A 27,107-nucleotide genomic window follows, 5' to 3' on the forward strand; every position below is an offset into this window, starting at 1 on the left:
CGCGGCGTGCGGCCGCCTCCAGCCCCCCTCCCTCGCCCACTTGCAGCTCTCAGCTGGCTAAGGCTTGTCGCCCCCGGCGTCTTCGCGTTGCCCGCGCCCTCCGCCCGGAACACGTTCCCGCAGAGATCTGCCGCCCGCATCTCTGCTCAGACGCCACCTCCTCAGTCGGAGAAGAATAACCTAGCGGCGGGCTAGTAGTGATTATCCCGGGCGTTATAGATGAGTTTTATTCTCTTCGCTTATTTGTATTTTCTGGTGAATTTTTTTTTTTTTACCTGATATGTGCAATAAAATGGTTTTTGTAATTTTTTTTTTAGTGGAACCAATGAAATATAAATATGCTCTCTGAATGGTTGGAAAAAAATGTAAAAATACATCTTAAAACTCTAAATCATTCTACCACCCAAATATAAGCACACTTAGCAGTTTCTTTGTGGCTCCTTGTTCTATTCGTGTAATTTTTTTTAATAATGGGGATTGTACAGTGTAATTCTATGTGCTTTTAAAAACATGTAGTTAGCATGATCAGGTGCCATGAAATCCTCTACAGGAGTTGCTGTTAGTGGAGTAGTATTAGTGAACCATCATCTACTTAATTTCTTGTGTTGGATCCCCTCTTTCTTGCCTATCCCAGGCCGTGGCTTTAATATCCTTATGTTGCCTTCAGTTTATCTTCTCTTCAGAGTATTCTCATCAACGTACAGCCCCTCCAGCTACCGTTACCCTTTCTAGGGCTTAGCTTCCTTTTATACCAGAATTAGGAAGAATCGCGAGCTCCCTATCACTACTTCCTCTTCTCATTTCTCTTGAACGTTGGTTCAAGCTAAGCTTTTGGTCCCACCTCGCCTCTGAAACAGCTCCTCTTGGGGTTAGGTGACACCATATTGCCAAGTCCCCCTGTTGGCAGCCTTTGACTGGGCCTCCCATGGCTTCCTTGAATCGCTGTGCCCTGGTGGCACTGGGACACAACTCTGTTGATTGTCTTTTACCTTGATGGTTGCTCCTCATCTCCCTAACTTACACAGATTATAAGGCCTCGAGGTGGTCCTCTCACCTCCTCTCTGGTCTGTACACTGGGTGATCTCATCCCGTGTCACGACTGGGTCACATGTCAACACACCCTGAATGTGTTTCTCCTGGCAGGATCTTCCAAACAGCCACTTTTACATGTGTGAAACCTGCTTATACACTGCTGCATCTCAGTCAGAGGCAGCGCCATTCTTCCTGTTGCTTAGGACAGAGCTCCTTGTGTGGTCTCTGCGTTCCTTCCACGTTCCAAATTTGACTGGTCGGCACTTTAAAAATTGATCTCAAACCTGACTGCTTCTTACTGCCTTCTTGGCTACAGCTGTCATTTAAGCCCCCCGGGTCATCTCACCTGGGTTATTCCAACGACCTCCTCCCTGCTCACCTGAGCTGAGCTGCTCTGCAGTTGACTCTGAGCACAGATTCGGGTGAGGCACTGCTTTGTTCAGAGCCCTGCATCGTTTCTCATCTCCCTCAGAAAAAAAGCCAAAGTCCTTAAGGCAGTTTATGAGGCCCCTTGTGCCCAGGTCCCTGCTGCCCCTGTGACTTCATGTCCGGACCCCACTCGTTGTCACCTGGCTCCTGCCACACCCAGCTCAGGCCTGGGCACACCTCGGCTCTGCCTGAAACATCAGGTCCCCACGTGCCACGGGTCTGCCTCTCACTGAGTTCTCTTTTCAGCAGTTCCCTCCTCAGAGAGGCTGCTGGATAACCCAGCACCTTGCCCACTTGCCCACACGCTCCATCCCTTACCCTGAGCTGTGCCACTGCACTGATGGTCTGGCACTTACCGCTTTGTGCATTGGGGCAGGAGCTATGCTTTGTTCGCTGTCGCACACACAGTGCTTCAAATCGTGTCTGATGGCGTACGTGCTTAATAAACATTTGTTGAGTAAATAAGTTAATGAACACATTCTTTTCTAAAGCAGGTGGATTTGGTAGGGACCTGGGCACGCAAGCGTAATTAGAAATTGTAGGGGTTGCTGAGGAATAGACTTCGCACGTTCTCAGTTAGAGGAGGGAAGTTGGCTTTTCTAGTAGAGACTTAATGCACGAGGTGAGGTTTGGATTTCGTAGGTAGAAATGAAGAGAATTGAATTTGACTCCTGCAGTTGGAGATGGGAGCTCCGGAGGCCATTGAAGGAAGGGTTCAGCTGTTGGATCTTGCATTCAGGGGGCCCTGGGTGAAGTTGGACGTCCTGCACAGGCAGCGTGGTGTCCTTCACGTGGACCATTCACCGGGGCCGTCCGTCTTATGTCTTGAATTCTCTCGTTGGCATTCTCTCTGCACTGCGACCCGCACCCCCAGGGTCCCGCGTTCCCAGTGTGGCGGCAGTGAGCGCCTGCAGGGCGAGCAGCTGACTGCGGGCTGCGGCCTCACGTCTTGCTCTGGGGCTGCCTCTGCTCCTCAGCCCCCTGTACAGGGACTACGCACCGCTGCCTTTCGGAGTCAAGACCCTGGCCCTTAGACTTTTCTTCTGCGTAGAGCATCCTTTGGGCCTGTTATCTCAGCCCCGCCCCTTCTGTGTTTTTTTTTGCTTTGTTCTAACCAACAGAAATTTTTATCCTGTTTAGGCGCACTATTATATTGTAGAAATAAATTTAAAAAGTCATTTATGTTCTGAGTGGAAGGGAAGGTCTTTGCATATCCTCACTTTGCTGTTTTACTTAGCTTTTTTTTTTTTTTTTTAATGTACGTTTAATAGTATTCACTTTTTGGAGTAGAATTCAGAGAATTTTGACAGATGTGTAATTTCCATGACAATTGGGATACAAAACAATTCCTTCCCTCCCAGCAGTTGCCTTGTGCTGCCACTCTGTAGTGAACTCTTTCCCCAGCCCTTGGCAGCCTCGGACCCCTGAGTGTGTGTTTTCTGTGTTTTTCAGGATGTCAGCTACAGGAACTCACACAGCGTGGAGCCTTTTGAGTCTGGCTTCTTCCACTGAGCGTAATGCCTTTGAGATTCATCCAGGTTGCTGCGTGTACCAAGAATGTCTCTTTTTGTGGAGTAGTAGGTCCACAGTGTGGATGGACTGCGGTTATCCATTCACTCGTTGAAGGACATTTGGATTCTTGCCAGCCTTTTAATACAAGTAATGAATGGACAGTTTACATTGCATTACAGTCAGACAGTACAGAAGCACCCCAAGCATGACGAGGTTCCTCTTTGCTCTTTCTCCTCATTCTTGACTTCCCCAGACTGACTGATTTGGTATCCATTTCTTTATTTATTTTTAAATTAAAAAAAAATTTTTTTTTTTGGCCATGCCACGTGGCTTGCAGGATGTTAAGTTTCCCGACCAGGGATTGAACCCAGACCCTCAGCAGTGAAAGCACCGAATCCTAACCTCTGGACCACCGGGGAATTCCCCGGTATCCATTTCTTTTCAAAGTGTATTCTTGTAAACAGCATATAGTTGAGTCTTATTTTCTTAATCTAGATTGTGACTTTAAGATTTTTATTTGATATTTGGTCTATTTAATTTTTTTAATATAAATTTATTTTACTTATTTTTGGCCGCGTTGGGTCTTCATTGCTGCACGTGGGCTTTCTCTAGTTGCGGCGAGCGGGGGCTACTCTTGGATGTGATGCGAGGGCTTCTCATTGCGGTGGCTTCTCTTGTTGGGGAGCACGGGCTCTAGGTGCGCAGGCTTCGGTAGTTGTGGCTCACGGGCTCTAGAGTGCAGGCTTAGTAGTTGTGGCGCACGGGCTTAGTTGCTACACAGCATGTGGGATCTTCGTTCCCAGACCAGGGCTCGAACCCGTGTCCCCTGCATTGGCAGGCGGATTCTTAACCACTGTGCCACCAGGGAAGCGAGGGTGATATCTCCCACAAGAGGATCAGAATTGGTTCTTGAGAGGAAGGTGAGAAAAAATTAGGTGTGACAGTGGTTTGTGGCATCCCAAAGAGTCATAGTACTTCACAGATATACAGCATAGCTATGGTTTACAACTTCATGGGGGACGGTCGGGAGAGAAATGCCTAAGTAGGCTTCTTAGGGGGACAATGGGGAAAAAAAGGTTGAGAAATAGCAGCAGAACAATGAATTGGGCGTTTGTAGCTTTGTTAGCTGGCGTTGAAGGAAGCACTTCTTCAGCTTGTCTTGAATGTTCCTCTCAAGCTGAGATAGATCCCACCTGGCATAGTACAGGGGGCGCTGGCCCATCGGGTTAAGGACCCACCACCAACACCATGATTTTAATCAGAAGGGACGCTGGGGACATGAAGTCTGGGCTTCCGTTTGCACTGCAGCCCCAGAGAGGTCAGGCCTCTAGTAGCCCAGAGTTTAGTCTGTGCTCTGTAGTACAGACTGTGTGCTCTGTAGTAGCACAGAGTTTGTAGTAGCACAAACTCAGTTTAGTCCATTTTATATCTTTTGGAACTTACGTATTTTAGGAACTACTATGGAACCTTCATAACCTGCTCTGAGGTGGGAGAAGAATGAGTGTTTTGTTAGCCAATAGGACTTTTGTTAAGTGACATCTGGTGTTACCATCTTAATAGATGCTAACATTTTACTATGAAAAATTTCAAAGATACACAAAGATTGAAAGAATTTTATAGTAAACACCTAGATACCCACCACCTAGTTTTCTATTATTAACATTTTACTGACCTGCTTTATCACACATCCATCTATCCATTCATCTTTTAAAAATTTGGGGGAGCAATTCGAGATGAGTGAAAGCATTGTTTTTAATGTGTTTAAGCCTCTTTTTTACTCCCTCTCGCAGAGGTAGTTGGTCCATTTTGGGGGTGTCTATCAAGTTACTTAGGGCTGCACAAAGACAACTTATATAAAAAGCCCTTGAATACAGGTTACCAGGGAGTGGAGGGCAGAGAGCATTCTCCACAGAGGGGAGTTCTGGAGGGCGGCGGTGCTTTTTCAGGGAAAGAGGGAGGGTTCACGTGGCTGCACGTGGGGTGTCTGGGGGTGAAGGTCCTCGTGGTGTAGCAGCCACCGCTCTGCTGATGGGGGTCAGTCTCCATCCCCGCCTGGGCTCCCCTGAATTGCTTTCTCACAAAACTGAGATGTGGTGGTGGTGCCTGGAGCTCGAGGACCTCAGACTCCCCCGGCCGACGCTGCCTGCGTTTCAGCCCCGCAGAGGCCTGCTCCGTGTGGTGACGCGGCCCCCACGGTGCCCTGAGTGGCGTCCTTCACCCTGGCCTTTCTTAACCCGCCTGTGCCTGTTACTAGGCCTCCAGTCTTAACTCTGCTGGTTTTCTAGAGTGTGAGTGTGTGTGCAGCAGCGTCTCTGAGGAGAGCCCCAGGTTGAAAGGAGAAGCTTTACTTAGTCTTGGATTTGTTTGTAGTCCCATCGCTGACTTGACTTTGAGATACAAATGGTGTTAAACGATGGCATGAGTTTATTTTTTTCAAAGATGGAGATGAAACAGCTGAGAACCACTGTCCTAAAATCTCCTAACCTTTCTCTCTGTCTTCCATCACCACCCCGGGCAAGGCTGTGTACATTGCTGCTTGTTCTGCAGAGCTCTCTGCCCCTAGTTTTCCTCCATTCTGCCAGGATGTCATTGTTTTTAGGCCATTTCAGGAGACAGGAAATGTATTTTAAGGAAAAACCATGAGTTGATACTGACTCCCTCTTCTTATCCAGCATCATGGAGTTGATCCGTGCCTTCCTTCCCCGTTCCATTGGTGATTATTTTGTCCTTTCCAGAGTTAGATTTGCTTCTGTTTGCGTTCAGTTTTAGGGAGCTCTTCATCCCTATTGATTTAATTTTGCTTTTTGAACATGTAACACTTGAACATGATTCTAAAAGTCAGAATGATATGAGATGGCGTGCTCAGAAGCGCCCCTTCCTTCACTGTCCTGCCAGTCTGCTTGCACCACCCCCTTCACTTCTGGCTTATTCTTCCTGAGTTCCTTTTTTTGCAAAAGTAAGCAGGTATTTATGGGGTGTTATTGCTTCCAGACTCTTTAGTGGACATAACTAGGAAATATATTTTTTAAGAAAGAAATATATATATAGATATGTATGATCTGCTTATTTTTATTGGAATATAATTAACATACAACATTATATTAGTTTTAGGTGTCCATCATGATTTGACATTTGTGTACATTGCAAAATGGTCACCACAGTAAGTCTGGTTACCATCTGTCGTCATACAGAGTTACAATTTTTTTTTTCTTGTGATGAGAATTTTCAAGATTTACTCTCTCGGGGCTTCCCTGGTGGCACAGTGGTTAAGAAACCGCCTGCCAGTTCAGGGGACATGGGTTCGAGCCTTGGTCTGGGAAGATCCCACATGCCGCGGAGCAGCTGAGCCCGTGCGCCACAGCTACTGAGCCTGCGCTCTAGAGCCCGTGAGCCACAACTACTGAAGCCCACGTGCCTAGAGCCTGTGCTCCGCAACAAGAGAGGCCACCGCGACGAGAAGCCCGCACACTGCAACGAAGAGCAGCCTCCGCTCGCCGCAACTAGAGCAAAGCCCACACGCAGCAGCAAAGACCCAACGCAGCCAAAAATAAACAAAGAAAATTAAAGAAAATAAAGATTTACTCTCAGCAATTTTTGAATATGCAGCACAGTATTACTGACTACCGTTCCCAAGCTCTACCTCCCCAGGACTTATTTATCTTATAGCTGGAAGTTTGTACCTTTTGATCCCCTTTAACCCACTTCGCCTACCACCCAACCCCCACTGCAACCACCAACTTGTTCTCTGTATCTGTGAGTTTTGTTTAGATTTCACATACAAGTGAAATCATACAGTATTTATCTTTCTTTGTCTGACTTATTTCACTTAACATAATACCCTCAAGTTCCATCCATGTTGTTGCAAATGGCAGGATTCCATTCTTTTTTATGGCTGAGTAATATTCCATTGTATATCTCTCCATATCTATCTCTCTATATAGTTCACATCTTCTTTATCCATTCATTTATTGATGGGCACTTAGGTTGCTTCTCTGTCTTGGCTATCGTAAATAATGGTGCATATGAACATAGGGGTACATATAGCTTTTCAAATTAGTGTTTTTGTTTTCTTCAGATACAGTGGAATTGCTGGTAATAGAATTGTCATATGGTGGTTCTGTTTTTAATTTTTTTTGAGGAAGCTCCATACTGTTTTCCATAGTGGCTGCACCAGTTTACATTCCCACTAACAGTGCCTGAGGGTTCCCTTTTCTCCGCATCTTTGCCAACATTTGTCATTTGTGGTCTTTTTGATAACAGGTGTGAGGTGATACCTCGTGGTTTCGATTTGCCTTTCCGGTGTGAAGTGGTATCTCGTGGTTTTGATTTGCATTTGCCTGATGACTAGTGATGTTGAGCATCTTTTCATGTATCTGTTGGCCATCTGTTTCTTCCTTGGAAAAATGTTCGGATCCTCTGTCCATTTTTCAGTTGGATTGTTTTTTTTGTTATTGAGCTGCATGAGTTCTTTATATATTTTGGATGTTAACCCCTTATCAGATATATATCTTCTTCTATTCTTCCTATAAAAAGATTGCCTTTTTATTTTGTTGACGGTTTTCTTTGTTGCACAGAGCTTTTAAGTTTGATGTCTCCCATTTGTTTATTTTTGCTTTTGTTGCCATTGCCTTTGGAGTCAGATCCAAAAAAAAAAAAAGTCTCCAAGAGAGATGTCAAGAAGCTTAACCACCTGTGTTTTCTTCTAGGAGTTTTATGGTCTCTGGTCATACATTCAAGTCATTAATCCATTTTGAGTTAATTTTTGTGTATGGTGCAAGATAGTGGTCCAGTTTTATTTTTTTGCATGTGGCTGTTCACTTTTCCCAGCACCATTTATTGAAGAGACTGTTTCTTTCCCATTGTATTTTCTTACCTCCTTTGTCATAAATTAATTGATCATATATGTGTGGGTTTATTTTTGGACCTTCCGTTCTGTTCCATTGGTCTGTGGGTTTGTTTTTATGCCAATACCATACTGTTTTGACTACTAAAACTCTGTAATATAGTTTGAAATCAGGGAGCTTGATGCCTCTAGCGTTGTTCTTCTTTCTCAAGATTTCTTTGGCTTTTCATGATCTTTTGTGGTTCTATACAAATTTTTAGATTGTTTGTTCTATTTCTGTGAAAAATACCTTTGGGAGTTTGATCGGGATTGCATTGAATCTGTAGATTGCTTTAGGTGTATGGACATTTTACCAATGTTAACCCTAATCTGAGAGCACAGGTATCTTTCCAGTTACTTGTGTCATCTTCAGTTTCTTTCATCAGTGTCTTACAGTTCTTAATGTACAGGTCTTTTACCTCCCTGGCCAGAAAATTCCTAAGTATTTTATTCTTTTTGATGCAATTGTAAATGGGTGTTTTTCTTAACTTCTCTAATAATTCTTAGTATATGAAAGTGTAACAGATTTTTGCATATTGATTTTGTATCCTGCAACTTTACTGAATTCATTTATTAACTGTAACGGGTTTTGGTGGAGTCTTGAGGGTTTTCTGTGCATCATATCGTGTCATCTGCAGATGGTGAGTTTTACTTCTTTTCGATCTTGGACGCCCTTTTATTCCTTTTCCCTGTCTAATTGTTCTGGCTAGGGCTTCCAAAAGTGTGTCGAATAAAAATGGCAAGAGGGGGCACCCTTGTCTTGTCCTGATATGAGAGGAAGTGCTTTCAGCTTCTCACTGTCGAGTATGATGTAGCTATGGGCTTGTCATATGTGGTCTTTATTACGTTGAGGTATGTTCCCTCTGTACCCACTTTGTTAAGAGTTTTTATTCTAAATGGATGTTGAGTTTTGTCAAATGCTTTCTCCGCTCTATTGAGATGATCATGTGATTTTTACCCTTTTGTTAATGTGGTGCAACACGTTGATTGATTTGCTCATGTTGAACCATCCTGCATCTCTGGAATAAGTCCCAGTTGATCACGGTGTATTATCCTTTTAATGTATTGTTGAATTCAGTTTGCTGATACTTTGTTGAGGATTTTTGCATCTGTGTTCATCAGGGATGTTAACCTGTAATTTCTCTCTTGGTGGTGTCCTCGTCTGGTTTTCGTATCGGTAATGCTGGCCTCGTAAAATGAATTTGGGAGCGTTGACTCCTTTTCATTTTTTGGAAGAGTTTGAGAAGGATAGGCATTAAATCGTTTTTGAATGTTTGGTAGAATTCATCAGTGACGCCGTCTGGTCCTGGACTTTTGTTTGTTGGAATGTATCTGTTTATTTATTTATTTATTTTTGGCGATGTTGGGTCTTCGCTGCTGCATGCAGGCTTTCTCTAGTTGCAGTGAGTGGGAGCTACTCTTCGTTGCAGTGTGCGGGCTTCTCATTGTGGTGGCTTCTCTTGTTGTGGAGCATGGGCTCTGGGCGCGTGGGCTTCAAGTAGTTGTGGCTCGCGGGCTCTAGAGCGCAGGCTCAGTAGTTGTGGTGCACGGGCTTAGTTGCTGGTGGCATGTGGGATCTTCCCGGAGCAGGGCTCGAACCCGTGTCCCTGCATTCTGTTTTTTACAAAAATAAACAGGGCTTCCTCGGTGGCACAGTGGTTAAGAATCTGCCTGCCAATGCAGGGGATGTGGGTTCAATTCCTGGTCCAGGAAGGTCCCACATGCCATGGAGCAACTAAGCCCATGCACCACAACTACTAAGCCTGCGCTCTGGAGCCTGCAAGCCACAGCTTCTGAGCCCGTGTACCACAACTACTGAAGCCCACATGCTCTAGGGCCCCCATGCTGCAGCTACTGAGCCCGCGTGCTGCAAATATTGAAGCCCGCACGCCTAGAGCCCATGCTCTACAACAAGAGAAGCCACTGCAGTGAGAAACCCGTGCACCGCAATGAAGAGTAGCCCCCGCTCGCTGCAACTAGAGAAAGCCTGGGTGCAGCAATGAAGACCCAATGCAGCCAAATAAAAATAAAAATAAAAATAAAGGAATGAATGAGTGCAGGAAAGGTATGTCTCTGTCCTTCCATTAATTAGTCCGCCTGTCTGTCTTTTCCCCTTTCTTATACAAAGTTATTTCCCCATATATAGTCTTTTACACTTTGTTTATTTGATTTAGCAGTATACGTTCTGGAAATTGCTTTATACCAGTTCATGGAAATCTTCCTCATTCTTTTGTACAGCTACGTAGTACTCCATTAAGTGAATGTACTGTAATATAGTCAACCAGTCTCTGAAATATTATGGATGTGCAGTTTATATCCGGTATTTTGCGTTTACAAATAATGCTGTAGTGAATAAACATTGTGCTTGTGTGTTTTCATTTTGGAGGTGGATGTTCATGGTGAATGTGTAGTGGGACTGCTGGGTTGAAGAGTAAGAGCATGTGTAGTTTCTTCTTCTTTTTGGCTGTGCTGGGTCTTTGTTGTGGTGTACAGGCTCTTCGTTGTGGTGCGTGGGCGTCTCTAGTTGTGGCGTGTGGGCTCAGTAGTTGTGGCGTGAGGGCTTAGTTGCTCCGCGGCATGTGGGATCTTAATTCCCCGACCAGGAATCAAACACGCGTCCCCTGCATTGGAAGGCGGATTCTTAACCAATGGACCACGAGGGAAGTCCTGAGCATGTGTAGTTTTGGGTAAATGGTGCCAGGTCCCTTTGTAGGGTTGTACAGCTTAACATCCCACAGCAGAGTTGAGAGGGCCTGGTTCCCACAGTCTCACCAACAGAGTGTGTTGTCTGGCTTTTGAATTTTGTTAGGCTGATAGATGAGAAATGCTATTTCAGCTTAGTTTTAATTCATATTTCTTTCATTATGAGTGATGGATTTACAAGTGAATGTGCTTGAAAAATTCAGCTTCAAGTCTTACCTTGGAGTTTTACTTTGTTTTACTGATTTTTGCAATAGAAAATCCCATTTCATAAATACAGGCTAGGCGTGAGTGAAATGAATCAAGCGTTTGGTTCGTTACATGTGAGCAACCTTGTAGAGAGAGAGTCATAGTGTTTTGGTGGGTTTTGATGTTAGTCAGGAAGGCCAAGCCTGGGTTCTGGTTGATGCTGGTAATTGTGTTAGGAAGTTGTGGGGCTGGCTTTATGCCAGGCCTCCTCTGGTCTCTGCCTCTGCGTGTCTTCATGGCCTGTGAGGGGCTCTTTGACACAGATGCTGCGCATTGGATGTGGGCTTCCTCCCGTTCAGAAATGGCCCTCTTGATGGTGCAGCATAGAAATGCTTCCCCGCTCTAACAGCAGTGCTCCCTGGGTGGTGAGCGGTGCCTGGCCCTTGGCTGTGGTGTGGGAGGCGCGTCGACTGTGGCGATGAGCGCAGTGAGCCTGGCGGCCTGGGGCTTCTGCTCAGCTCCCGCTTCTTGTTGCCGGCTGGGATGTGGCCCAGTGTGGCCAGTACTTGGATGTTTCTGATGAATGAAGCTGACAACTTGCGTTTTTTATGTGAAATCTCCTGGTATAAAAATATCAATTGAAATGAATCCAAACAGCAGATGACATCATACAGACTAAAACCGTGTCTTCAGTCTGCATAGAGCCAGGGCGGCCATGATTGCCAGTATCTCCTTCCGAGCGACTTGGGGACTCCCCACCCAGTGTGGTGTAATGGCCCTCTGAGCCCTGGCTCTGTCTGTCTCCTCGGCCTTGGTCTTCAGCACGCTAGTATTCTAGCACTTTCCCCTCCTCTGCTTTTCCCATGCTCGCTCGTTTACTCACCAAGCACCTACCGGGTGTCTCTCATATGCCAGGCTCTGTTCTGGGTGCTGGTGGTTCATCAGTGAGCCCAGTCAGACAGCCTCCCTTACACGACATGCTGTTATGCTTGGCCAAAGACGTTTCTTTTAACGTGTACAGAGAGAGCTAGAAATATGTACACGCCCATATATGTGTTGTCATGTCGAGATTTTAAAAACGTGTATACGTATAATATATATGCTACACGTATGTTTGGCTTTACTCAAGCTATATAATTTAAGTACGTACAAGCGTTTCCTCATTCTTTCAGTGGCTGCCTCTGAAGGGTGGTTATACCAAATTTTGTTAAAAGTTCCCTATAGGTGAGCATTTACATTGTTTGAAATTTGACATTATAAATAATATTATAATGAACACCTTTGGACAACTGTATATTTGTGTGAATAGATCCCTAGAAGTGGAGTTCCTTGATCAGTGTACATTAAAATTGTGATAGGTAATGCCGCGTTACCCTCCAGAAAGCTATAGCTGTGCTTTACTTCCCTCATTTGTGTATGGCGGGTTCGCCATTTCCTAGCAGCCTTACTAAACCTGAATATTATCAGTCTTTTGATCTTCACTAACCTGTCAAACAACAAATAATTGTCTCACTTTATTTCATATTTTGTTATTAATGAGGTTAAGCATTTTTGATGTTTATGTGTCATCTGAATTTCTTGTAGAATTTCTGGTTTAGCCTCTTTTCTTGGGTTGTTTGGCTCGTCTTGATTTGTGGGAATTCTTAAGGATGGATAACCTTTTGTCATATAGGCTTCAAATATTTTTTTTTTTTTTTTTGCGGTACGCGGGCCTCTCACTGTTGTGGTCCCTCCCGTCGCAGAGCACAGGCTCCGGACGCGCAGGCCCAGCGGCCATGGCTCACGGGCCCAGCTGCTCCGCGGCACGTGGGATCTTCCCGGACCGGGGCACGAACCCGTGTCCCCTGCATCGGCAGGCGGACTCTCAACCACTGCGCCACCAGGGAAGCCCATAGGCTTCAAATATTTTTTATGAATCTCACTTTTTTATTGTAATGTTCTTCTTTAGTAAGGTTGTCAGTTGTTAATGCTTTTTAAAAATAAATATTGTTTCTAGGTTTCACGCCATGTTTAGGAAACTCTTCATTACTGCAGGATTATAAAGATATTCTCATATGTTTCAAAATATTTTTATGGTTTGATTTTACCCCCTTGAGTAATTTTTGTGAATGGTGTGAGGTGCAGGGGTGGGCGGGGCTCAGGGGGTAGATCTGACTTTTATTTTTCTAAATGGATCGATCTAAGAAAGTTTGGATTTTAATTCTCTAGCTTCAGGACTTCTCTGGCTGTCCAGTGGTTGAGACTCCATGCTTCCACTGCAGGGTGTGCAGGTTCGATCCCTGGTCAGGGAACTAAGATCCCACGTGCCGCAAAGAGCAGCCAAAATATAAATAAAAAAATAAATAAGTGATAAAAAAATAATTCTTTAGCCTTCCAGAAAGCTGTTGTGAACTTTAGTAATGCTCTAAAAAGACTTCTTATTTTAAACATCTCTACAACAGTCAGAGAGGTTTAAAAATAGCATCTGTCTGTGAGAGGCCTTTTTCTCTGTGGTCTGCAGCTCTTGGTGAGGCACAGATTTGTGGGCCCCACGAAACCCTGAGAGGCTCACCGGGTGGACCATTGCTGGAGGTGGCAGGGAGGCAGGGACAGATAATGTCAGTGGGGTCTTGTGTCTTAAGGCAGAGAACTGTGGGGGTTTGTGCGATAGGCTGGAGTGGAGGGTGTGGCGTCTCTTCTATTGCAAAGTGTTTTCTTTTTTTTTAAATTGAAATATAGTTGGTGTACAATATTGTGTTAGTTCCAGGTGTACTAATGATTTGACATGTGCGTACATTATGAAACGGTCACCGTGATGAGTCTAGTAGCCATCTGTCCCCGTACAAAGTGTTATTACAGTGTCACTGACCATATTCCTTATGCTGCACCTTACATCACATGACTGACTTCTATAACTGGAGGCTTGTACCACTTAATACCCTTCACCCATTTCACCCACCTCTCATCCCCTCCCTTCTGGCAGCCACCTGTCTGCTCTCTGTATCTGTGAGTCTGCTTTCATGTGTTGTTTTCTTTATGTGCTGGATCAGCCAAGATGTGCCTGGCTCTTGCAGCCGGCAGGTGCGCCCCGGGCGCTACTGGCATCCAGCACAGGGCGGAGTGCCCGCCACGTATTCCCTGCAGTTAGCTTGTTGTTGTGCTCCCTCGGGGCCTCATCCCTGTGCTCCTGTGAACTGCCAAGCAGGACCGAGTCGGTGTGGCAAACAGCATACCCCTGTCTTTGCCAAAGCGTGTCACGTGACCACCCAGTCCAGGGCTGGGAAATGCACACCCGTGTTGTAACTGGCGGGAGAATCGGAGTGTTTGGTGAAGAGCACTGATGACTGTGGCACAAGCCAGTTAAGGACAAACTTGGAAAGCATAGAAAGGCAGCAAGGAAAAATCAAAGTGTACTCTGTCACATAGTCAGTATTAATACTGTTTTGCATAGATGTATCAAAGTTTATTGATGTTTATCGTTGGGCATGCCACCTTTCTGCTACAAATAACATTTCAGTCAGCATCCTTGTATATTGAACACAGCTCTGATTCTTTTTCTTAGGCTGATCTAGGAGTCGGATTATTGGGTCAGAAGACGTGAATGTGCTGTAAGACTCTTGTACCTACTGCCAAATTGCTCTCTGGAGTTTCCACTTGAAAATATTCCCAGACACTATTTGTGGCTTCTGTCCTCCCTTCATTCCCATCATGTTCTGTCTGTTCCTTCTGCCCTGAGTTCATGCTCGTGTGTTCAAGCCCTGATCCACCCTCCTCCTCTTTCCCTTCTCCTCACTCTCCGTCCAGCCCGGGAGCTGTTGTTGACGTAGCAGAACTACCCAAAGCGGGAGCCTGGCCTGAGGGCCGGATCCGTCTGGGGGGATGACAGGGCTGAGAGGGAGACGGGTTTGGGAAGGGAGCAGGGCTCATGACCTGAGCTCCCTGCTCGTTGAAGGGGAAGAAGAGGCTTCCCAATCCCTAGCTGCCTGGACTCTGGGAGCCCTGAAAGAGAAGCTGGGGAGGGAGGCCCTGGGGGGCTGGGAGCATGTCCAGGCCTCAGCGGGGGGTGAGGGGGTGGGAGCAGCTGCTATGGGGACCCAGTTTCCTGAGCCCTTCCCCCCTCACTCTTTCCAGTTCTGACCTGGGGACCCCTGCCTACACCAAGGATGGGGCCCAGGTAGGCGTTTCTTAGGGTGGCCTCTTCCCGGCACCAGATGTGCCCCCTGTGTGATGTCAGCATTGCCCTGAGTGAGCAGCCGCCGCACAGGCGGCGCCAGCCCCGCGTGGCCCCAGTGGGCGCTGCGCGCAGTGGTCTGAGGGCTTGTCCCCGCTCCTCGCAGGTTGCGGCGGTGCGCTGACGCGGCCCGCTGATCTCGGCCTGGTCCTGGGCAGTGTCCTCCTCAAACCGCGAGCCAAACAGCCCTCTGCGGCTGCTGGCGGGCCTCACAGTTAGGGACATCGCCGCCACCAATTCAGGAGATGGTGGCTTTGCTTTCCACCGGGGTACCTGTACCATGTTCCGGGGGATGCTGTTTTAGATAAGTGGTTTCTTTACATCACAGTTGATTGGGTTTGTTTCTCCAACCTGACCGTAAGCTCACTGAAGTCAGGAACCTTTTTAAAAAGTCGAGGTGTAGTTTACAGTTCTTTGAATTTGAACGAACACACTCATTCTTGTAACCATCGTCCCAAATCAAGTGTAGAACCAGTTCCACACCCCCAAGTTCCCACCTGCAGCCTGGCAGCGTCTGTCTAATCTGTCTCTGTGGTTTTGCCTGTTCCAGAATGTCTTGTCGTGTCAGTGGCCTGCAGTCCGTGGTCCTTGCGTCTGGCTGTGCTCCTTGGCGTCCTCGTGGTGTGGGTGTGTCTGTAGCTCGGCCTTTACGTTGCTGAGGCAGCCACGTTGTGTGGCTCTTCCAGGTGTTTTATTCCTTCGCCAGGTGAAGGTCAGTATTTATGTCTCCATATGTCTCAGTAGATAGTTTTTTAATTTATATCTTTAACAGAGTCGTGGTTAAGTTGTACAATTAGTATGCTACTTTTTTCACTTAATAATATATCTGAAAAACTTTTCCATGTTTATAACATAGTCTCCATCTAGAACTTGAACATTGGATATTTCTGGTTACACTTCTTTTTACTTCTACTGTAGTATTCTGTAATAAATATTTTTATGCATAATTTTAAAAAATTGGTAGGTGAATTTCCTTAGCAATTCCCAGAGGTTGGATTAGTAGGTCAAAGGTAATGGGGCCTGCTTCCCCACCGTTGTCGGCCACCCTGTTAGGCGTGTTCTGAGCTCTGAGCCCTCAGAGATCTGCGCTGTCTCCCTCCACATTTTTTCAAGAGGTCAGTCATCACAACGTATTCCCTGACCCCGCGCCCCCATTCTTTACCTTCCCCCTGGTTTTGTAAATTATTATACGTGAGAGAGTTTCTTTCTGGCCTTTGTTCTCTCTTACCATCTTTGGTATTCTGGGAATGTATTTTAAGGAAATAATCTGAAATATGTCCTAATGTGTTTGTTTATTCTTTTTATTCTATTTTTGTGTCTGTTCTACACTAATCTTCCTCATAATGCTTGTTTAAAAAGATCAGGAACAAAAGCTCTTTTTTAAAACTTCATTGATTGATTGATTGGGCTGCGCCGGGTCTTAGTTGCGGCATGCATGCGGGATCCAGTTCCCTGACCAGAGATCGAACCCAGGCCCCTGCATTGGGAGCACAGAGCCTTAACCACTGGACCACGAGGGAAGTCCCAAAAGCTCGTCTTGAAAGCAATAAGCATGCCGCAGAGTCCCCCGCCCTTGAGTGTCCCACAGCTCACAGTTCCCGCCCACGTTGCTGGGCTCTCTGCTGGGGGCGAGGGTGGGAGAGGGCTCCTGGGATGATAATTAAGGCTGTGGTCCCGATTTCCCGTTTGGATGTGTTGGCTGCAGCTTGCCCATGGTCTTTAGACTCCATCTTCAGAGACGGTCATCAGAGCAGAGAGTGCCTTCTCCTGCTAGTCTAAGCAGGCACTGGTCTTTATGTTTCCCAGCCTTCACTTGTGCACCCATGAGTTCTGTAGCCCTTGATTTCATACATATGTGTGTTTCAGCCAGGGGCCTGGGACTGTGGCAGCATTCATACAAATGTGTATTTTCACTTTTTAAGTCTTGTAACTTTTGGTTTATAATGCTTTTCATCCCTTGTCCGTTTTCTCCGTGAAATAACAGTGATGCCCTGAAGACGAAAGGATGCTCCTGCTTGTCTTGCGGGGAGGGCTGGAGGGAACACCAAGAAATGGGGAGCTAGGTGTGTCAGTGAAGACTTGAGAATTGTAATCGGGGGGAGGGTATTTCTGACCCAGCCAGTGGGGAGCAGACAGGCTGCGGCTGTCGTCCTGTTCCCAGCGGGGTCGCCCCCTTGCAGACAGCGAGGTTCCAGCCCAGCGTGACTTGTGGGCGGCCTCCCTGCCTCACCTCAGAATGAGCCTCCTCCCTCTAGTCCTCTGCTTCCTCCCGTCCTTTCCCAGCGTCCTGTCCCCTCTCCCGCTCCCTTCCCTAGTCCGCGGCCCTCAGCACTCTTGGGGCCATGAACCCCTTTAAAGCCATGTCCCAGCTCCCAGAGAGTTGGCGGACCCCTGACGGGGACTCTCCCGTCCTGGCCGCTCCCTTCTCTCCTGAGGTTTTCTTCTGGAAACACCCACCACCCCCAGGTGAGCTCGTAGAGAGGGCTGAGGTGCGAGGCTGGCACCAGGCCTGGGCCTCTCCCCCAGGAGCGCAGAGTCTGACCCGGGATGGGGGCTCTGTGTGTTCACACTCAAGTAACCCGGGGGTGTTTGCAGGGGCGTCGCACAGATGCTCATGAGAACTGCCGGCTGGTGAGGGGCGGTTCTCTTCTGATGACATGCGATGGTGGCATGTGTGGGAGCCACTGGCGGCCTCCTGGGCACCGTTCCTCCACTGGGAGAGATGGGCAGACTGCCCCAGCACGTGGCGGCACGGAGCAGGGCCACCGGCCGAGGAATAGCCTCCCAGGAAGAAACATGCCTGTTGCGAGCGCCAGCACCAGGTTCATATCCCGCTGGCCTTGAGCAAGTGATTGCCAGTTAGCTTCCTCGGGAGCTGGTTGGGACCACCCACCTGCTCCTGCCAGGCCATGTCCTGGCCCCAGGCACAGCAGTGACCCAGAAGGCCCTGTCCCTCCTCTGTGCTGAAGGAGATGGTCTCCAGTGCCATCTCGTCGGGGCTCGATGACAGTAAGACAGTGGTTTGTATCAGATGCTGGTGGGAACATCCCTCCAGAGCATCTGTCCGGTGCTGCTAAATGGTACTCAGAATAAGTAGTGATCAGATGGTTATATTTGCCTCTAAGTAACTTGATTTTAACTTTGATTTTTCAGGAGAGCATTAAGTTGGATAAAAAAGGAGGGCGATCATGCACCATGGCAGCGGCCCTCAGAACGTCCAGCACCAGCTGCAGAGGTCCAGGGCCTTCGCTGGCAGCGAAGGAGAAGAGCAGCAGGCCCGCCCCAACCCCGCGCAGTCCCCCGCCACGCCCTTTGCGCCGGCGGCGAGCCCGTCCGCGCCCCAGTCCCCCGGTTACCAGGTTCAGCACCTGATGAGCCGCAGCCCTGTGGCCGGGCAGAGCGTGAACATCGCCCTCCAGAATGTGGGGCCGGTGGTGGGAGGGAACCCCCAGATCACGCTGGCCCCCCTGCCGCTGCCCAGCCCCACTTCTCCGGGATTCCAGTTCAGTGCGCAGCAGAGGCGGTTTGAGCACGGGTCTCCATCGTACATCCAGGTCACCTCGCCGCTGTCCCAGCAGGTGCAGACTCAGAGCCCCACCCAGCCCAGCCCCGGGCCGGGACCGGGCCTGCAGAGCGTGCGGGCGGGAGCCCCTGGCCCCGGCCTGGGCCTGTGCAGCAGCAGTCCCACCGGGGGCTTCGTGGATGCCAGTGTGCTGGTGAGACAGATCAGCCTGAGCCCGTCCAGTGGCGGCCACTTCGTGTTCCAGGAGGGCTCGGGCCTGGCGCAGATGGCCCCGGGCGCCCAGGTTCAGCTGCAGCACACGGGGGCACCCATCACGGTCAGAGAACGGAGACTTTCGCAGCCCCACGCACAGTCGGGGGGCACCGTCCACCACCTGGGACCTCAGAGCCCCGCGGCCGCAGGCGGGGCCGGCCTGCAGCCCCTGTCCAGCCCTGGCCACATCACCACGACGAGCTTGCCGCCCCAGATCAGCAGCATCATCCAGGGCCAGCTGATCCAGCAGCAGCAGGTGCTGCAGGGGCCTCCGCTGACCAGGCCTCTGCTCCCTGGGGTCGGGGGGACTTCGGCGTTTGGGATGACGTCCCCACCCCCCCCCCCCAGCCCTTCCAGGACCGCAGCGCCCCCGGGCCTCTCCAGCCTTCCTGTCCCGTCTGCGGGGAGCGCGGGGATAAGAAAGGCTCCCAGGAAATTGGAAGAGATCCCCGCGGCCTCCCAGGAGCTGGCTCAGATGCGGAAGCAGTGCCTGGACTACCACTTCAGGGAGATGGAGGCTCTGAAGGCGGCCTTCAAGGAGTACTTGGTCGAGCTGTTCTTCTTGCAACACCTTCAGGGAAACATGATGGATTTCCTAGCTTTCAAGAAGAAGCATTATGCCCCGTTACAAGCTTACCTTAGGCAGAATGATTTGGACCTGGAGGAGGAGGACGAGGATGAGGACGAGGAGAAGTCTGAGGTCATCAACGACGAGGTGAGGGGCGGTGCCCAGTCACCAGCAGGCCGGGCTGCTTGGCTGTGCGTGCAGGCAGCCGTGAATTGCACGTGATCTGTGAGCCTGGGGTGTTCATGAGATGCAGTTCGTAAGGATTTGATCCAGGAGCAAATGGAAGATGCATTTGCTTTTTCCTTCATGGAAGGAAAGAGCTGCTCTAGTTAGGAGGACGGTGCAGAGTGGTGCTGTGAGTATCGCCGGTGCGTTTAGAACAGGGACGCTTCCCCGGCTTGGGGAGCCAACCTGGCCTGACCCAGCGTTCCCCTGTGCTCTGCTGGGTGTGTGGAGGTTGGCCAGCCCCGAAGGGCCTGCAGAAGCCAGGGGTGTGGACACCTTCCCGCTGGTTCCCCAGGTTTCACATTTTACTTACGCAGGTTCACCCATTGGGATTCTCAACACCACGAATGTCATGTTTAAAGAAGGGACTTGAATCACTAGCTTGTTACAGTATATCAGTTATGATTTAAATCACTAGGTACATTTATAAGGTATCTTCATGATTAAAATATGGTTATTATGGCAAAGCAACTGAGAATTTTTTCAATTTTTAGATGTAGTCTTAGATTTGAGATCACATATTTAACTCACGCTGTTGCACATAGCTACTGAATGGTAGTTAAGATAGAATCTTTTTTAGATAGTGAACTTTTTGGGTACCTGGAATGGGTGCTTAATAAATTCCCCAATTGGGATTCTCAGTACCTTAGTGATTCCTAAGGTCCCTTTATTGGTACTTCCTAGAGAAGGAAGCTGATCAGACAGGGTGACGGTGAGGTGCAGTGTGGTGCACTGTATTTGTGCCTCTGTGTTGTGTACTGTACACTATGTTGGTGGAGCTTATTTTGTTTTTTGATACAGCTAAAACAGTGTAAATCTCTGTCAGTTCTTCTGCAAAGAAATCAGCCTTTGATGAACAAAAGCTGGCCTCTTTGCTCATCTCCTCGTTGATATTTATTATGTGTGGCTTTGCCATTTGGTGTTTTCTTTAACACCCTTTCCAGGATGAACCATTTTTATTTTCTAAAAGGTTTATATGATTTTTTTTTTTTGAGAATTTCACCTCTGTTGCCATGAAATAGTGAAATTCAGTTCTCTTTTATGTTTGTACACCAATGTTGTCTGTAGGCTCAATCCCCCTTATCTGTCATTGCCATTCTGACCTGCACGTAGTAGGCCAGGGTGTAAACTGCCTATGAGGTTGTCAGGGCTTTGCTACTTGAAGACTGTCCACCATTACCATTTTTAAAGTTTGAAGTTGCAGAATCTAAGGACATTGCACTTGTGACTTAAATTGGAGTTTCTGCAAGATTTGCAGTTGAGTTAGGGTAGTATAAATCTGTCACAAATCAGTTCAGTGTCCTTTTACAGGATTTGATGCAAAAAAATTCCATTTTTAAACACCAGACATCAGTGAGCTATCAGCAATAAAATTCTAACAAAATTTTGAGCAGTCTTAAAAATTATGTTGCCTTTTTTTCTCAAAATATTTCCTCTCAGGTAAAGGTTGTGACAGGAAAGGATGGGCAGACTGGTACTCCTGTTGCTATAGCAACCCAGCTTCCTCCAAATGTTTCTGCTGCTTTTTCATCCCAGCAGCAACCATTTCAGGTACTTTTCGATGGTTCTAAAATGTAGTCTCATCCGAAACTTTTCCTTCATCCAGATATTTTAACCTTCAATTTACTATTTGCTCTTCAGCATTTTTTTCCAGAGCCCATTCCTTATTTTAAAAAAGTAAAAAAGCCTTCCTGCATATAAAATTATACAACTAAATTGCATGAGTAAATGAGAACACAGACCGTAATGCATTATTTTTTGTGTGTATTGACCTGTAACGCAGTAGTAGCTCCAGCATGCATGTCATCTAATACCTACAGTCCTGTTGAATGTATGCTCAGGATTCCTTGTGTGCTGTGTTTTAAGTGTTGGTTCTTTCTTGTGTCTTCTATCTTGTGTTCTTTTTTTGAGAACAGTGCAAACAGAAGGAAAAAAAAAGATTACACAGATGATAACTTGATATTTTCTGTAGCTAGAAGAAACACTGAAGTGAAACACACTTCTAAAATACCAGGACCTTAGGCTTCTAAATGGATGTTAATTGAATGCAAACTGATTATTTTTAATTTTTTGAAAATTAAATCACTCAGTGTTACATTAATAAATGCCAAGAACCTAAAAGTACAGGTCAGATTCTAGTCATTTTGGAATAGATTGTGCTAGGTTCTGAAAGCAGTTGAATCTTGTGGTGATAATGTTTTTAAAATTTAAAAAATTTTAAATTTTAGTATAATTTCAAACATATATAAAAGTTGCAATACAGTACAAAGACCTCCCGTTATATCCTCTACCCAAATTCACCAGTTGTTAACTTTTTGCCCCATTTGCATTATTTTTATTCTCTCTCTCTTTTATATGTACACACATACACATTTCCCCCAAACTATTTGAGAGTAAATTGCAGACATCATGTCACACTTGCATCCCTAAGTCCTTCTTCATATGATATCAGGTACGAGTGTTACCTGACCTAACCATGGTATAACAATCAATTCTGGAAATTTTACAGTAACTTTTACTATGACTAAGCCACAGCTCATGTGCAAATTTTGTCTCTTGTTCCGGTGACATCCTTTGTATAGTTGTTTTTCTCCCAGTCTGGGATCACCCGTTGTGTTTAGTTGCCATGCCTCTCTGGTCTTCTTTAATCTGGGCAAGCTCCTCACTCTTTCATGCCTTCACATTTTTGAGAAGTGTAGGTCAGTTATTTTGTAGAATGTCGTTTGACGTGGGCCACTAATTCTGTTATCTATTGACGAGTCACGTTAAAGATTGCAAAGTGGATTTTCTAACTCCATTATTCCTTCTGCATTCATTAGCTGGCATTCTGCTGTAATGATGAACTTTCTTTTTTCTTCCATTACGTATATTCACATACAGATTCTTATTTTAATCAGTGCATTTTCATATGTCATTAACGGTATTTATTTATTTAAATTTATTTAATTCAGTAAAGTTTATTCTTTTTGGTCTATAGTTCTGTGAGTTTTGTTAAATGCCTAGAGTTGTGTAACCACCACCACCCAAGAAACAGAGGAGTTCTGTCATCCCCCCAGATGTTCCTCATGCCACATCTTTGTCGTCAGATTTTCTCTGTCTATGATTTTGCCTTTTCCAGAATAAAATATAAATGGAATTATACAGTATAGTATATGCATGCTGCCTTTTCAGTCTGGCTTCTTTCAGTTAGCATAATAATGCATTTGAGATTCATCCACGTTGTTGAATTTGCCAATTGTTTCCTTTTTTTGCTGAGCGGTATTCCACTATATGAATGTTCCCCAGTTTGTTGAGCCATTCACCCTTTGAAGGACGTTGGGTTGTTTCCGGTTGTTGGCATACCTAGGAGACAGGTTTCTGGGTTGTTATTAAGAGTGCATTCAGTTTTATATGCAACTGCTAAACTTTTCACAGTGGCTGTTCCGTTTCACATCCCCACCAGCAGTGATTGAGAGTTCCTTTTGTTCTGCATCCTCCCCACTACTTGTTCTTGTCAGTTTTCTTCTGTAGTTATTCTAATACGTATGCAGTGGTTTTAACTTGTATATCTCTAAAGACTAATGATGTTGAACAACTTTTCTTTTTCATGTGTTCATTTCCATTTGTATATCTTCTTCGGTGAAGTATCTGTTCATTTCCTTCACCATTTTTTTTCCATTGAGTCATTAGCTTTATTGTTGCATTTGAGAATTCTTTATATAATTTGGATATAAGCTTTTTGTCAGATATAAATTTGCAAATACTTTTCTGTCATTCTGTGCCGTATCTTTTTCTTCTTTTATATCATTTTTTACAGAGCAGAAGTTCTGAATTTTGATGTGGTCTCTTTTATCATTTTTTTTCTTTTATGGATTGTGATTTTGATATATAAGAACTCTTCACTCAACCCAAGGTCACAAAAATTTCCTCTAGTTTTTTTTTTAGAAGTTGTATAGTTTTATGTTTTACATTTAGGTCTGTGATCCTTTTTTTTTTTTTTTTTTTGCGATACGCAGGCCTCTTACTGTTGTGGCCCCTCCCGTCGCAGAGCACAGGCTCCGGACGCGCAGGCCCAACGGCCATGGCTCACGGGCCCAGCCGCTCCGCGGCACGTGGGATCTTCCCAGACCGGGGCACAAACCCGTGTCCCCTGCATCGGCAGGCAGACCCTCAACCACTGCGCCACCAGGAGAGCCCGTGTGATCCATTTTGAGTAAAGTATTGTATAACATGCAAGCATCAGTAGAAGTTTATTTCTTTGTATATTGACAGCCAGTTAGTTGAGCAGTGTTTCTTAAAAAGACTTTCTTGTATCTGCTGAATTGATTTTGCATCTTTGCCAGAAATCAGTTGATCCTGTCCGTATGGGTCTGTTTCTAGGCTCTCTTCTCTTCCATTGATCTCTGTGTCTATCTTTTTGCTTAATGCCACACTGTCTTTACTTCTGTATCTTTGTAGTAAGTCCTGAAATCAGTTAGTGTGAGTTCTTCAACTCTGTTCTTTTTCAGAATTGTTTTGGTCATTCTGGTTCCTTTCACTTTTCATATACATTTTAGAATCAGCTTGTCGATATCCATAGAACATCCTGCTAGGATTTTTTTTTTTTTTTTTGCGGTACGCGGGCCTCTCACTGTTGTGGCCTTTCCCGTTGCGGAGCACAGGCTCTGGACGCGCAGGCTCAGCGGCCATGGCTCACGGGCCCAGCCGCTTCGCGGCACGTGGGATCTTCCCAGACCAGGGCACGAACCTGCGTCCCCTGCATCGGCAGGCGGACTCTCAACCACTGCGCCACCAGGGAAGCCCCCTGCTAGGATTTTGATTGAGATTGGATTGACTCTATTGACCTGTTTGGGGTGAAGTAATATCTTGACAACGTTGAGTCTTCCAGGCCAGGAATATGGTATGTTCTCCATTTATTTTTGTCTTCTTTGATTTCTTTCATCAGTATTTTATAGTTTTCAGCATGCAAATTCTATGTATGTTTTGTTAGACTTACACCCAGCTATTCCAATTTTTCTGTGGTGCTATAGATGGCACTTAAATTAAAAATTTTTTTTCTAGTTGTTCATTGCAAGCATATAGGAATACAGTTGATTATGCAACCTTGCTAAACTCATTTATTAGTTTTAGGAGCTTTTTTGTAGATTCCATGGGATTTTCTACCTAGAGAATCGTGTCTGCAAAGAAAGCAAAATTTATATTTTCTTCTATCTGTATGCCTTTTATTTCTTTTTCTTGCCTTATTTGCACTGGCAATGGCATGGACTGGCATGGACTTGCGCTGTGATGCTGAATAGGAGTGATAAGAACAGACATTCTTACCTTCTGGATCTTAGGGGGAAGCATTTAGTCTTTCACCATATGGAGCATGATGTTAGCTGTAGACTTTGTAGCTGTCCTTTATCAGGTTAAGGAAATTCCTTTATTCCTAGTATTTATCATGAATGGATGTTGAATTTTGTCAAATACTATTTGCATCTCTTCACATAATCATGTGATTTTTCTTTTTTGGTCTGTAGAAGTGGTGAATTATATCATATTAAGGTATAATTTGTAGGCAGGGACTGCACAGATCTTAAATGTTAGAATTTGTTGAGTTTGACGAGTGCCCGTGTAACCCATACTCATGTCAGGGTGTCCACTTCCATCAAGTCTCCTTGTGCCCTGCCAGCCATCCGCTACCCAGCCCCCCCGCCCCAGTTTATTACTATTTATTCTATTACTGTTTATTTTGATGTTCAAATTATCTGTAATTTGACCAGTGGGAGCCCTTTCAAGCGGGCTCTAGTATACTTTTGACACATCCCTGCCAGTGTCCAAGTACTTCCTTACATTCTGGCACAAAATGTTTAAAGTTTATCTTGCACATGCCTTGATTCAGTCCAGGAATCAGTCATTTCTCCAAGGAACTGTGTTCTTTTTGGTGGGGAATAATAATTTGAACCCAATATTTAGGTGTTCTTGTAATGAATTTGATACAACTGAAGATAAAATTTCTTGAATTGGAAATTGTCAGAAAGTTTATTAGTGGGACAAATTTCCTGTTAGTGCTTAGAGGAATGTAATACATCAGTGCGTTTATAGACCACATTGATAAATATTTGCATAAGAACCGTGGGACAGTGGTTGGCAGGGAGTGCCTGTAAACTTAGGTTGCACGGTCTCCACAGTGACACAAATTAAACCCTCTGATTTACTGTCATACTCACCAGATTGCCAGAAATTAAATTGGACAGAATCTGTTGATTTAGGTCTATGAGATTCTTACCCACTGTTGATTGGGAGTGTAGCATGGAAACATTTCACATGATCTGGAAAAGGTGAGTGTGGGTAGGCCCTTTTGATCCAAACAGCATGCTCTAAAGGTATTCTTGTGTTTGTGTGCCAGAAAACACATCTAATAATGTTCCCAGCAGCATCGTTTCTTCTAATAGCCCCAAACTGGAAAGAAACACATTGTCCGTCAGCAGTAGAACAGATCAGTGGGTCATGCACATTCATATAGAGGAATGCTAATAGTAATCAGTAGTAAAAATGAGTGAGTCGGTGTAGGCGGGTCTCAGCAGCGCCCTGTGGAAAAGAAGGAGTTACGGGAGAGCCCAGCTGCAGCATTCCTTCAGGTAAAGTTCACTAGGAAGCAAAACCAAACAGCGTAGCGTGGAGCTAAGCCTGTAGGTGATGGCACCAGGGGAAAATGTTCACACACAGTTCAGGTGGGGAGGGGGATGCCTTCATAGTGCGTGGGGCCTCCAGGGCGTGCGTAACAGCTTATTCTTAAGCCTCGGGATGAGTACACGGGTGATTGCTTTATCATTACTTTTTAAACTTATAAGTTTTTCTAATTCTCAGCATTTTATTATGAAAAATTTCAAACAGGAAAGCTAAACAGTGTTCAGTGAACACTCACATCCCACTGTTTAAATTCTGTGATTATGCACAAATAAGTGAAATTCACATAACCATTTTTATATTAACCACATAATATTCAGTGGCATTTAGTACATTCACAGTGTTAAGCAACCACTGTTATGTATATCAGTTTCTAAAATATCTTTATTGTCTTAAAAGAAAACCCCGTACCCAAAAAGCAGTCACTCCCCAGTACCTGCTCCTCCAGCCACTGGCAGCCACCAGTCGGCATCGTCTCCATAGATTTACCTAGTGTGGAGTCGTGCAATATTTTGTGTCTGGTTTCTTTCACTTAACGTGATGTTTTCAAGGTTCATCCACATTGTAGCATGCCTCAGCACTCCATAACTTTTTATGGTAGAGTGTATATCCATTGTACGGGTGTGCTACATTTTGCCTATCCGCTCTTGATAACTATTCAGACTGTCTGCAGCTTTTGGCTGTTGCGAACAGTGCCACTATGAATACTTAGTAGCTACCCCATTTTACATCCCGTCAGCAATATACAGAGGTTCCGATATTTGTATATCCTTGCCAACTCTTTTTTTCCTGTTAAAAAAAATTCTAGCCATCCTAGTGAGTGTGAAGTGGTGTCTCATTGTGTTTTCGTTTGCATTTCTCTTGTGATGAATGATGTTGGGCATCTTAATGTGCTTGTTGGTCGTTTGTATATCTTCTCTGGAGAAAAACCTATTCA

The 27,107-nt window shown here is 45.8% G+C and overlaps 1 protein-coding gene across 8 annotated transcripts in view; it reads left to right on the forward strand.

Moving 5' to 3' along the window:
* EP400 (E1A binding protein p400) overlaps nt 1-27,107 on the forward strand; it is a 113,423-nt gene that overhangs the window by 667 nt on the left and 85,649 nt on the right. For 3 of the 8 annotated variants that reach the window (XM_029226909.1, XM_029226902.1, XM_029226913.1), the window contains exons 2-3: nt 18,108-19,444; nt 20,963-21,073. In XM_029226909.1, coding sequence (XP_029082742.1) covers nt 18,143-19,444; nt 20,963-21,073 — 1,413 coding nt within the window. In that variant the 5' untranslated portion in view covers nt 18,108-18,142. Of the gene's footprint in view, nt 1-15,504; nt 15,667-18,107; nt 19,445-20,962; nt 21,074-27,107 lie in introns of all 8 variants that reach the window. The other 5 variants (XM_029226919.1, XM_029226923.1, XM_029226929.1 and 2 more) reach the window with 3 other exon arrangements.

Source organism: Monodon monoceros, unplaced genomic scaffold (genome assembly GCF_005190385.1).
Source record: "Monodon monoceros isolate NGI ecotype Baffin Bay Population unplaced genomic scaffold, NGI_Narwhal_1 Super_Scaffold_1, whole genome shotgun sequence".
Lineage (NCBI taxonomy): Eukaryota > Metazoa > Chordata > Mammalia > Artiodactyla > Monodontidae > Monodon > Monodon monoceros.